General features: G+C 44.0%; 4 protein-coding genes across 4 annotated transcripts; 1 reads left to right on the top strand and 3 right to left on the bottom strand.

Annotated features, from left to right (window-relative positions):
• The first annotated feature begins 959 nt into the window (after nucleotides 1–959).
• On the top strand, nucleotides 960–1,919 carry LOC132262614 (large ribosomal subunit protein uL4m). The gene is made up of 2 exons (XM_059761929.1): nucleotides 960–1,593; nucleotides 1,651–1,919. The coding sequence occupies exons 1-2, from the start codon at nucleotides 1,001–1,003 to the stop codon at nucleotides 1,865–1,867; spliced, it is 810 nt and encodes a 269-aa protein (XP_059617912.1). The 5' UTR covers nucleotides 960–1,000; the 3' UTR covers nucleotides 1,868–1,919.
• On the bottom strand, nucleotides 1,917–2,703 carry LOC132262615 (uncharacterized). The gene is made up of 3 exons (XM_059761930.1): nucleotides 2,468–2,703; nucleotides 2,175–2,393; nucleotides 1,917–2,104 (listed from the first exon to the last, which is right to left on the bottom strand). Exons 1-3 carry the CDS (start codon nucleotides 2,562–2,564, stop codon nucleotides 1,929–1,931), a joined length of 492 nt encoding a protein of 163 aa, XP_059617913.1. The 5' UTR covers nucleotides 2,565–2,703; the 3' UTR covers nucleotides 1,917–1,928.
• A 224-nt stretch (nucleotides 2,704–2,927) lies between these two features.
• On the bottom strand, nucleotides 2,928–4,754 carry LOC132262613 (acetylcholine receptor subunit alpha-like 1). The gene is made up of 4 exons (XM_059761928.1): nucleotides 4,596–4,754; nucleotides 4,189–4,376; nucleotides 3,307–4,122; nucleotides 2,928–3,242 (listed from the first exon to the last, which is right to left on the bottom strand). Exons 1-4 carry the CDS (start codon nucleotides 4,675–4,677, stop codon nucleotides 3,033–3,035), a joined length of 1,296 nt encoding a protein of 431 aa, XP_059617911.1. The 5' UTR covers nucleotides 4,678–4,754; the 3' UTR covers nucleotides 2,928–3,032.
• Nucleotides 4,755–6,146: 1,392 nt separating this feature from the next.
• On the bottom strand, nucleotides 6,147–12,095 carry LOC132261748 (DNA-binding protein D-ETS-6-like). The gene is made up of 4 exons (XM_059760697.1): nucleotides 11,689–12,095; nucleotides 11,363–11,617; nucleotides 7,719–7,956; nucleotides 6,147–6,471 (listed from the first exon to the last, which is right to left on the bottom strand). Exons 1-4 carry the CDS (start codon nucleotides 11,783–11,785, stop codon nucleotides 6,147–6,149), a joined length of 915 nt encoding a protein of 304 aa, XP_059616680.1. The 5' UTR covers nucleotides 11,786–12,095.
• Between the last annotated feature and the right edge of the window lie 171 nt (nucleotides 12,096–12,266).

Here is a 12,266-nt window from a genome sequence, read left to right as displayed (position 1 = left end):
GGCTAGACTGAAAAAGAGCACATCATGATTATGGGCAAATATTTAAACAAGTCCACAAGCCCCAAGAACGTGAGCGCCTCTGGGGAGAATTGCTTGATTTTTGGAGCTGAAGTGACGCGCCTGTTTCTCAAATTGGCGTCCTCATTTATGCGAAAATCCAATTACGACCGCACGGAGAGACAATGCTTTAAGGATTTTCTCATGCATATTCATAAATTCTGAGTCACATGTCACAATTATCAGATTCTACTGCTAATTTAATTTATTCTCCCCTAATTTGCCGGTCTCGTCATCTTTCGATTTCACGTGCCAACTTTCAACATTCTACCACTTTACTTGAGGAAATATTTGATGGCATTCGACAAGGTAAGTTCAAATTTAAATTCTCTCGCGAGCACTTTTCTTCATCGCGTGAATTCATCAATCTTTAACCCTTCCACGGAGACTGTGCACTTTATTTACAGACGATCCTAGATTCCCTAAAATCTGTAAAATAAGAATAAAGTTTATTTATTTATTGACTTTGACTGGCCGTCATAAGAACGAGTTTAAATTCTGGGAACCATTAATGGAACGTAACATTTGGTATGATTTCATTAGAGGTCAGAAAGAGTGCGCATGTACCTAGAATTTAATTGCAAGAAACTCTAAAGTTTGAATGCTTGTAGCATTTTTTGTCCACATCGCGATCACAGTTTTCCAAGAATCGAAATAAACAATTTAACGTTTAATTGGGTGATTTACATTACATTAAATGACAGTCGATTAAATTGTCTACACATTTGTTGGTGCACGGGTTTGTACTTAAACGTGCAATGTAATGAAGGTCAAGATTTTAATTTGATCACAAAAAGCAGAGAACCCCAGAAGTTCAAGGAAATGCATTGGGAAATGCTTAAGGGTTAACTGATAAAGTGCTCAAATTGCTCAGTTGTAGAATCGATAAAACAGTTCTGCGAAAAGTGAGGTTGCGTTGTCAGTCACCCCGTGTTTTGGAAGAATGCTGAAGACTCTCCAGAACATCCTTTTGCGGCGCTCCCAGTACTGCACAAGTGTCCAGAATGTACCAACAGCCTCTGACTTCGTGTCTGTGACCCGGACAGTGCGTGAGCCTCGTCAAGTGTGGGTGGAGAACTTCGACACGCCAGAAGCCAAGAAGCTGGAGATTCTAGAGCTGCATCCGCAGGTGTTTGCAGCTCAGCCCCGAATTGACATCATCCACCAGAATGTTGTGTGGCAGAAGAAGTACAGATTCGTGAGTTTTGCCCACACGAAGCAACGCTTTGAGATCCGCGGCGGCGGCAGAAAGCCGTGGCCACAGAAGGGCATGGGAAGAGCCCGGCACGGATCCATCAGATCAAATCTCTGGAGAGGCGGTGGCGTTGCTCATGGCCCACGCTCGCCCACCACACACTTCTACATGCTGCCCTTCTTCACACGAGTCCTGGGCCTCACGTCGACGCTGTCGGTGAAACTGGCGCAGGACGACTTGTTTGTGGTGGACAATCTCGATATTCCCGTGGATGATCCCAAGTTCCTCCAAGAAATGATCGACACGCGCCAGTGGGGACCGTCTGTGCTGATAGTGGATGAGTGAGTCCTGCTTTTGTGTGGTGTCCGGCAAACATTGAGATCTTCCTTGCTTTTCAGGAGCGACATCTTCCCCTACAACATCACAGCGGCCACAGAGCAGATCCCGCACGTGGTTATGATGCCGCTGTACGGACTGAACGTCTACTCCATGCTGAAGTATCACACCCTCGTCCTCACCAAGGACGCAGTCCAGAGGCTTCAGGAGCGCATACTTTACCAGTTCAATCGACCAGACGGCAAAGAACTTAGGAAGAAGTTCCGAGTGAGCCAGTGAACATAATTTAGCATCAACAGCAAGTACATTTAATGAAGTAGCTTCACGGAAAGACTGCATTTCAATGCCTCTGCGCCTGATCCCTGGCCAGTTTCTCCCTCACGTGCCATCTCAAGTCGAGGTGCTTGTTTTGTCCGGGAATGTTGTTCTTGAATTTGTCCCACTCGCGCTGATATTTGGAGTGCAGAGAAACGGGGTCACTCTTTGTCCTCTGTCGAGCGACTTTCGGGCGGATCCCTGGAAGAAATCAATTCTGTTACCAACTCTCCAGCTCCACACTGTTTACCATTGACCTGAATTCACTTACACATTTTGCTTGTCGTCGAAGTGACTGAGTCCGGACGCGATGGCTGAACGTTCTCACTCTGGACGTCGTCTTTCTTTTCCGGACGGTGGACTTTGGCAAGGAAGCTCAGCGTTGGCGCTCTGTAAAGCAGCTCTTGGCGATGCTTCTGGGCACAGGAACACTTAGTGGAATTGCATATTTTGCACCGTAAAGTCTCGTATTTGATTAATTTCTTCAAATCTGCAAGGAAATAGAGAAAATCATGAGAGAAAGAAGCACAAGGGATGAGGTTAAATTGAAGAAAGGCAACAAACCTCGTATGAACTCCTTCAATTGCTGAGCCGTTATGTTCTTGTAGCCCAACTCGTTCAGGTGGTGCAACACCTCCCGAGCATCCAGGGAAATTGACATTATTTTCGGGAGAAAAACAAGTAAATTTTCCTTAGCAACGACTTTGTTTACAAATTCACTCAGTTATTATCCAGGTATTCAATGGAAATGATAACCGAGATAAACCGACAGCATGACGGATAGTTTTAAATGGCCGCAAGCCGTTAGTGAAATCGGGCTGAGGGGCGAACAACTAGCATTTCTCGTGATTAGATAATTAGGGGTTGAACACAAAATTGGTATATTCTGGAATAAAGTTATTAATCAAGTTCGCCACTGATTAATTTTTGTAATCTCAAGATTATTAAATGATTTTTTCTATAAATACATCACAGTGATTAAGTAATCAATCAAGCACTCACATATACGATAATAAACACCCTATTATTCTTATCAATTTATTTATACAATTTACATAAATGCAACAAGCTTTCGTGCAATATCAAATGCTGGAAATGATCGAGGGAAGCTGGCGAGTAGATTTGGTGGTTAGACGCAATAGATTGTGGCGAGAATCACGTACAGGAAACAGTAAACGATGAAGGACAGCCTGTCGATGGCTGTGGCCAGAACCACCCAGTCCTGCTGGCTCGAGCTCTTGCTCACGGGATGGATCATGTGACGATCATCGGGAGTGTTGTTGTCCTCAAAAGGAGGCTCGCGCAGTTCTTCACTGCGTTGCTGAGTGTTCGGTTGAACCTGGAAGGAGAGGAACTATTGAGTGAATGCACGTCAAATTGTAAGAATCCTTTGGAGGACTCACTTGAAGGAAGTGCAATCCTAGGAGCTTCCCAAAGCGCCCATCGAGGGCAGATTTGATTGCCCACGGCATGGCCAGGGCGTACTTGTTCCGCGACAGACTGATAACCACCACTGCGATCACTGTGGAGAAACCCACGAGGTAGAGACACGAGTTGAGGAAGAAGACCACCGAGGGTGTGTTGAATGTCATGGCGGGCATCAGTGTGTAAAGGTAGAACATGTATAGCCAGATGACCACTGCGACCACACCGTTCAGCAGAATCTTCTCGCCAGCGGCGGGCGGAAGCCAGAATGTGGCCAACGTCAGGAGGACAATCACGGTCACCGGAGTCACGACAATGGCCTTGTGCATGGGCGATTTTCGGGCGATGGTGATGTTGTAGGAAATGTCCACGTACGGTTCGGGACAGCACACGTAGATCTTCTCGTTCCGCTTTAAGTGCGTGTCCACAATGTCCCACTCGTGATTGAGCATGTACATTTCCAGAGTGATCCCCTCGCCATTCCAAATGTCCAGGTTAATCTTGTTGCCATCGTACGTCCAGGAGCCAATCGTCACTGGGCAGGTGTGTTGATCCAGAGGCCAGCTCGTCAGGTCGAAGGCGCAGAAGACTGTGAATTGGTAAGGAGGCACCCACAAAACGTCCCCGTTACTGCTGAGGATCGAGTGAGTATTTCCATAGTGATCAATTGTATTTCCGGCAGCGCTGTTGTAAAGGACAACATCCGGCTGCCAGATTTCATGATCAGCCACATGAATAGTGGTCAAACCGCCGTAGTCCGATTCATTCCAGCGCAGCTTCGGATCGTTCCATTTCTAGAGACAATACAAATCACAAATCAGAAATGTGAAGTAAGCAAACGGAAGGATTCTATCGCTCACAAATTTGATCCATCCATGAATTGTCATTGTAGATTTGACCTCTTGAACATCAATGTGCAAAATAGTGAGGCCAATTTCCACATTTGTTGTGTTATAGTACTCCTCCGGCCTCGCGAATTTATCATAGTTCATGAACAAGTCCCTCTTGAGGTTGTCCGTCCAAGTGGCATTCCAAATTGGTTTAATGCCTGGGTTCAGATAAAAAGTGTACAACAATGTAAGAAAACCGTATTCTTCGCAAGCACTGTCTGAGATCTGCACAGAATATTTTCATCAAATTTCGCTCCATTATATCACATTACAAATCAAAACTGATTAGAACTTCCGGCCGCACAGTAAGTCCCAACTTTGCGACTTCACTCATATTTAGGTTATATGTTTTTTTTACCATCAGAAAATCCCTTTACCTGGCGATGAACTTGACTCCACACTTCCATAGATACTCAATAATCCCACAACTGGCACGAAATTCTGCAGAATATTTCTCATCACTTTCTTATGTCTTCTTCTGCCAAAGTCACAAAACCGATTATGCAACGTCTGGAGAGAGATGAGATGAAATCACACTAACTCGATCGACGCTCGGACAGTTACTGAAAATTTCTTAATCCAACTAAGAGATGCGACCTCAAGGATGGGGCTCTTTATGTGACAATGTACACAAGCTTCCATGATATGGGTTTTAATGCTATTGTGCCACCAAGATGCTATTATTCTTATTGGCATTAACTGTCTCCCTCCCGCACATATTCATAATACGCTTCTCTGGTCCAGAGTGAGAGTTGAGAAAACATATTGACCGACAGAGCAAAAATAGCAACGCTCAATTGACCACTTTGAATCGAAACATCACAAAACAGACCATTTCTGAGAGAGAAATTAGAGGCAATATCATGAAAAAGAGTAGAAGATTCCTCAAAACTTACCTAAAACCGTATTTTTCATTCGCTAAAAGAATTGAATGTAACGTTTGAGGAAGAATAAATCATCAGGATGATCATCTAGACTGGGTCATGTTGTGTAAAGCCGCCAAAAAATTCTGTTTGCCCTCTGAAGACATTGAAAACACACACTCATAAAAATCTATAAATAAATCAAACCGAATCAACATTAATTCTAGCAGAATTTTATATCTAAATTCCGAGAAGCCAGAAGAAGAGACTTCCATGGAAAAAAGCACATCCCTGGAGATAATGTATCAATTAATTGAACATTTGACGGGTAATTTCCAAGCCTATATCCGTCACTATGAATAATTCTGGAATGAGATTGAGCGGCGTCTCTTTAAGCATCGACCAATGCTGAATCACTCTTAACGCGATTATATAAGCTCAAGAGTCCCGGAAGAAATCGCGTTTATTCAATTAGCACGTCGTCCAGCGTGTGGAATAGTTTTTGGTATTCGATGCGATGCGTGGGGCAATGAAAATGTATTTGTTAGTAAATTTAAATAAATTGTACTTTATTCCTTCTTGCATTACACTTTGAGGGATATCAATTGAGATGATGTGTGACACAAGGAATCACTTATTATAACAATGTTACAATTCTTTTTTACACGTTCATACAGTGGGTGTTCATATAGAGCCATCAATAGTTAAATGCCATCTAAAATATAATTAATGTACAGTATTCTGCAATCACATTCAACACGGACAGTTGGGGAGCTGGGGAAGAGTGCAAAGATGCGGGGATGAGTTGGGGTTGGGAGCCGAGATTAAATCTAATTATTGCTAACAAGAATGTAATAAGTGGCAAATTGTCACAGTAATTTGCGCTGTGGCGTGTGTAATTGAATAAAACGGGCGACCAGAGTGACCGGGAGGCTGGTTGCGGGGGACGACAGAGTCTCACTTGCCGTCGGGCATTCAGTGACCCCGTGGAGGGATTAAATGGCCATTAGGCGAGCGGAGAGTGTCGCCGAGGAGGCCAATAAAGCCGGCCGGCAGGATGGGGCCTCAGAAGGAGGACGGCGGGCGGGGGTCGAAGGGCGGCGGGGAGTAGGGCCAGTAGGGTGGCGGCGGGAAGAGATGGGTCGACGGCGTCGGCACGCCGGGCTTCACGCCGCCGGACACCTGCGAGTAGACACTGGGGCCCAGCTCCGCAGCGCCACCGTGCATCCCGTACTTGCCATATCCCGCCGCCGTGGCCGCAGAGATCATCCCCGTGGCGTCCGCGCCCTGCGCCTGGGCCTGGCAGGCCGCCATGAGGCCGTGGAAGTCGAATTTGTACGCATACCGCTTGCCGTGCACCTTCGTCATGATGTTCTTGTCGTAATAGTAACTGCAGAAGAAAAGGTATTCCGCGCGTCAACATGATTCACAGAGCATCACTACTCTTCAGCATCTTTCACACGTGACTCATCGGCAATCAATGCCCAGAGGCCGAACAATTTCTTCTCCAGCACGCTTTATATGCGTAAGTGGCTGGAATTCATCTGGACAAACTACATTCCATGCAAAGTCAGAAAAGGGAAGAAGCGAGAGAGAAGCGCGAATTCGTAAGCGGATCTTCATGAATGAAAGCAGCAGTTGGTTCAGTCAGCAAATACCGTATGATCAATATCTGCCCTATAAGGAAAAGACATTCATCTTCATTGCAATGGCATTCGGCCGACGAAGATGATATTGACTCACTCTTCATTCCAATATTTTTGCAGTGATTAAAGATGACTGTATTTCTGGATATTTGCGCTACAGAAAAAGGGATTTTTTTTGCTATCTCTCTGGAAGGTGAAATACTTTTGTTTATAATATAAATGCTATTCAATTTATTTTTTATTTTGAGAAATACCTAAGCTAAGCTTGAAGTTGTGTCTAAAAAAACCGTTTGGTTTATCAAATTTTCTTTAAGACACATGAATATGTACAGTTTCTCCAAATTAAATACAGCCACCTGAGACTCTGAAAAATATTGATATGCCGTGATGTTTCACGTAGTGCTATAGGTCTAAATTTTTCAATAAATCTACCCTTATGAATTACTAATTACTGTGGCGAGTTTGAAGCCATTAGGCCTAGTTCTTAATTTCTTTATGACACTGAAACAGTACCAAAGCAGTAAACAACGCTCCAAATTCAATAAATCCACGTGAGTAAAATTTGAATTCTTGCTACTTAAGTATGTTTTGGATTATTAATGGGGTTTTAATGAGTCCGAGGTGTCTGTAAGATAATTTTCTTAGAAGAAATCAGAGACTTCAGAGGATTGTGGGGAGATTTTTCTGCTGCACAAGAAAGGATATTTAATCAGAGAATTAAGCAAAAGAACCTCCTGTTTAAGAAATAGAATTTAGAACGTCAACTGTAGCTTAATATTAGTAAATTAGTCACAGAGAGTTGAGATGCTCCAAGATTACCAACAAAACTACTTTAAATCATTCTTGTTAAAAGTTTTCAGAGCAGCGGTGCGAAAAAATCTCTCGAAAAATCACATCACGTTTCTCAGTTACACCATTTTCTGACTGAACCACCCGCGAGCGTGGGGAATTTGTGGTAAACCACCAACGATGAAAAGTGCCAAATACTCACCGCAGAGCCCGACTCAGTTTGTCGTAGTTCATGTTGGGCTTAGCCTTGCGTTCGCCCCAGCGTCGCGCCACCTCGTCCGGGTCTGTGAGCTTGAATTCCCCATTCGTTCCCTCCCATGTTATGCAACCGGAATTCGACGAATCAGCGAGGAGCTCCAGAAGAAACTGCCACAATTGGATCTGGCCGGAGCCCTGCGCCACCAATCTATGCGAGGCAGCGTTCAGCAATTGATATGGATCTGCTCGAGAGAGAAAAGATGGCATTCACTTTTTCGATTCTTCTGTGCAACGTCGCACGCCAAATTGTGTGTCAACATTTCACAGTTTTTTTCGCTGCCTTCGGGAACATTTGAATATTTCAGCTGTTCCACTTGAGACGCTTTTCCGAGAAAAACACGTCACTGAGACGAATAAAGCACATTGTCAAAATATGTAATTTATCGCGGTTGGGTATTTTTTCCCCATCTGCATTACATGTAATGTGCGGAATGATGATTAACCCTCTTATTTGGCGAGAGGAAGTGATTACGGTTTAGTGCGTAATGTTTGGTAATTGGCAAAAAAAACACGAAGCAAATCACTTTAGCATGAATCACTTGAGCGCAATTTGGAAGCCACATGTTTTAGGGAAATTTGGTTCTAAAATGAATCTATCAGCTTGGATTTGTCCTACCATTGTAAATCATTGGCATTCCACTTGTTCGCGAGTGATGATGATGATGCTGAACCCGAACGGCGAATCTCCTTGCCACATTAAGATCTTCCGATAGGCGCCACATAACGCCAACATCTAAGCCGACACTACTCATTTCATAATCTCTCCAACACACACAACACTCCTTAATTCCTTGCGAATCAACTCTCGGAAAATAGTCACACCGAATAACTTCACTCGGAGGGAGAAAAATGCGTCTCGTCGATGGCACAGTCCATCGAGAAGTGACACAATAGCGCGGAAAACTGTGCGATTGGAGTGTGAAAAGCCCAGGACGAAGATTGAGAGCAGAGAGAGGACATAAGGTGTGAGATTCAATGGACCAAGTGAAACAATCCTCTCTCTGTAGCCTCACATGAACACATTTGGTGGTGATATTTATTTAGAAGCATCCCCCTGTCCATAATCCATCCCTGAAGCGACGCCCCGTCGTTACATTTCATTTATTTCCATTTCCCGCCTTTTCTGCACAAACACTGCCGCGCTGGTGCGAGCGAGAGTAAACCAGGAAAACCCGTGTCGAGAGATCAAGGGTGGGAAAATGAGTACCCGGGATTAGTGCATTATTAAAGTCATTATCATATTTACACAATAACTCACATTCCACACACAGATTTCATGATGCTCAACAGCCAGCCAGGAAAAATGTCCTTATCACGATAATACTGCGGACGGACTGATAGAAATGCTGAATTAATTAAGAGCAACAGAAGAGTGATATTTCATTCCCACTTCTTTCCTTCCTTCCTTCCTTCCTCAGATCTAATAACTTTTCCTTCCTGAATCTCCACGGCTCTTTTCTCCTCTTCTTTTGCCACTTTTCACACTTGCCATAGAGCTTTATTTCTTTCCAAAGCTCCTCCTTCGTCAACACCCAACAGAGCCGCATTGGACATTTATTTCGTTCTGTTTTTATAAGATTTCATCGAAGAACTAGTGATTCTAGGGACATCATTATGTACAGTCGGTAAATTATTGAATTTATCGACACAAAATTCGTACAATTTCCTCTTTTTAATACAATTTTAGGAAGGAAATAGGACTGATGTGGACTAATTAGTCCTCAGATTGTTGATTTTAACTATTTTTCCCTTGAAATTGTGTAAAAACTTGATTTAAATGAATTGTCGATAACTTTAAAGCTATATTTGCTATGCTTATTTGTTCTTTAATATTTGATTTTGAAATTTCAGAATTTTCAACTGAATTTCAGACAAACTCTGGTTTATTGGAGGTTTTTATGATTTTCGTGATCAATGAAACTTAGAAGAGTTTTCTTCGCTGCACAGTGGCAGAAAGTTCGGTCCTGACACTCCTCCGGCTCTTCATTTCACAAACTTCCCGCTGTGAGGCACGGAAAAAGGATATTCCCATTTCGATGGCATTTGAAAGTGTTTGGCATTATATGGTAATAATATTGTTATGAGTGTATTGCCACTCTTGCCAGGCATTCAGTGACATGGATCAAGGAGACAAGTCACGAAGTCAAGTGGAGCGCACACGTATTTATTCCAGCAGACATTCCCCTCTGCTCCTCCCGGGTCAATTTTGATTCATTTCGCGAGGGTGCGCCTCGGGGATTTACTCGGACGCCCACAGCAGGATGTCCCACAAATTCCCAACCGCCACCCTATCAATTTCCATATTATTCAATTTGGGAGACAATTCTCCGTGGAAGGTGGATTTCCTCGCCCGGAATGCGCAGGGGTGGCGGGCGATAGGAAGGACATCCTGGGTGGTTCTTCCTCCTAATTAATTTATTGGCCACTCTAGAAGACGTACCGTCGGAATCTCTGGCAATTGCCTTCCTATCCCCAGGAGCTCAGATTAGATAATCCCGCGCCATCAGTTGGGAAATTTATGCCGAAGGAAAGACATACCTTCATTTGAAAGTCAAAGTCAAACTATATAGTTGGTTATCGATAAATTACACTTTCCAAACAACATAAATTACACCGTCGGAAAAGTCACACACACACGCGCGCTCGCTGAAGGCAATTGAAAAGGGTCAAAACAATCTAATGTGGGTGATTTAGGAAATCGACAGCCTCATTGTTCCCACCCTCGGAATCCCATCGAAGGTCAAATGCGAGCCAAATGACCATTTAAGCCCCTTCTCGTATTGATTTAATGAACTGCAATCGCTGATCTATCTCTTCCTCTGCCCGACTCTTGTGGCTCGCCTGATCCCAGACAAAAGGAGAAATTGAGTTGAAACGGAAACGGATTTCTTACACTTTCTCTCTCTCTCTCTTCTTCGCATTCCACCCTCCCGGAATCTCATGATTATGTAATTCGGGTGTGAAACGTCGAGGCGATTTATCAAGATTACCAAACATTGGATGGTGAATCTCCCATTGAGAGGTGCTAAAAGACGAAGCAATTTTGTTATACATTGATTAACAGAATTTAGTGTGTTTCACGTTGGATTCTGTATTCAATTGAACTTGTTACAACATTAAAGAAAGTTGTTTGGAAAAAACAGCCCTCGTCACTTTTCCAATTTAACCGATTTAATCCAATTAATAGTTATTATTTAGATTTCTTGTTGCAGTTTTAAGCGCGGCTCAAAAACAGTGTGACTTTGTATACAAATATATGGGAAGTATTAAGAAGAAGAACGAGTATTAAATTAGCATTATTCGATCAAGCGACGGCTTTTGATATAACTATAAAGACATCGTTTGCATTACTAAAAAGTCTCGCATTTCTAAGAAAATGAAGAGAGTAAAAAACAAAAACAGCAAGTTCACCCACTTGAAGTCTCGCCATTGTGAAAACTTTTCGGGAAAAGTGGCAAAAATTCCGTGGAAATGCTTGGCAAAAGCGCGCTGTTTGCATAGAGAACAATTTGAGTGATCGACTCATAGCGAGGCCTTGGCTGAGTTCAAGTGATTCATACCCTTAACATATGTTCCATGATCGCTCACCTGGATCTTCGTCGCTGAGAAGAGGACTCTGAGATCTTCCTGTTGCGCTGTGGATCAGGTGAGCGATGTGCTTGGCGAGGAGATTTCCTCCGAGCTTCGAGCCTGCGCAGACCCAGAAGTCCGCCCTCGAGAGGCTCACCAGCTCCTGTCCGGTCGTGGGAAATCGTGATGGCTGAGGCGGTGGATCGATCTGGAACTCCCTCGTCGTCCACTCCAGCCAGGATTCAATGTGCTGAGCATTCCACTCGGCGGGATCTTAAAGAAGAGTTAATCCTATATACAGAAGACGCCTTGCCAATGAAGAACCATCAATGCAATTGCTGTACCTCCAGGAACGAGAATGGGATTCCTTGTGGCGTCATCGTCCTGCTCCTTGGATTCACTCACACTTTCTGGACACTCTGTTTCAGTGTCATTTTGCATTGTTCCACAATATTTTGCCACCAATTGATAATCCAGAGGCGTTTGGCGCCATTCTACGCTTTTTCTCCGCGGCACAAGAGTACAAAAGCTTCATAGAAATCACCTCATAACTACCGTGAGAACTCAGAGCGCTTCATCATCGACTTCCGGTGCCCCGGTGGCGAAGGTGAGAGAGATTAGATTTTTGGCTGTGTCGGCTGAAGATCGCGAAGAAACTGAGTGATCAATTGAGACGCGGAAAGCGTTTCAATTCGGCTTCAATATTAGAAAGCCCGTCTTAGGCGCTCCGCGTTCCTGACTCTTCTTGACTCTGGCTTGAGAGGGATATGGAAGGGGTTTTCCCAGTAATTCAGCTCGCATCTCTCTTTCCAACCTTCCTGCTTCGGTCTCTTCGCTCTCTTTCACATCAATATTCCACCACTTCGGCGATCACGGCTGCAAATCGCGATCGCGAATGAATCACCTTGTCGCGGGTTCTGGC

This window comes from Phlebotomus argentipes, unplaced genomic scaffold, assembly GCF_947086385.1.
Source record: "Phlebotomus argentipes unplaced genomic scaffold, Phlebotomus argentipes genome assembly contig_15, whole genome shotgun sequence".
Taxonomy (NCBI): domain Eukaryota; kingdom Metazoa; phylum Arthropoda; class Insecta; order Diptera; family Psychodidae; genus Phlebotomus; species Phlebotomus argentipes.
Note: the sequence above shows the minus strand (reverse complement) of the source record. Positions and strands in the feature narration are given on the sequence as shown.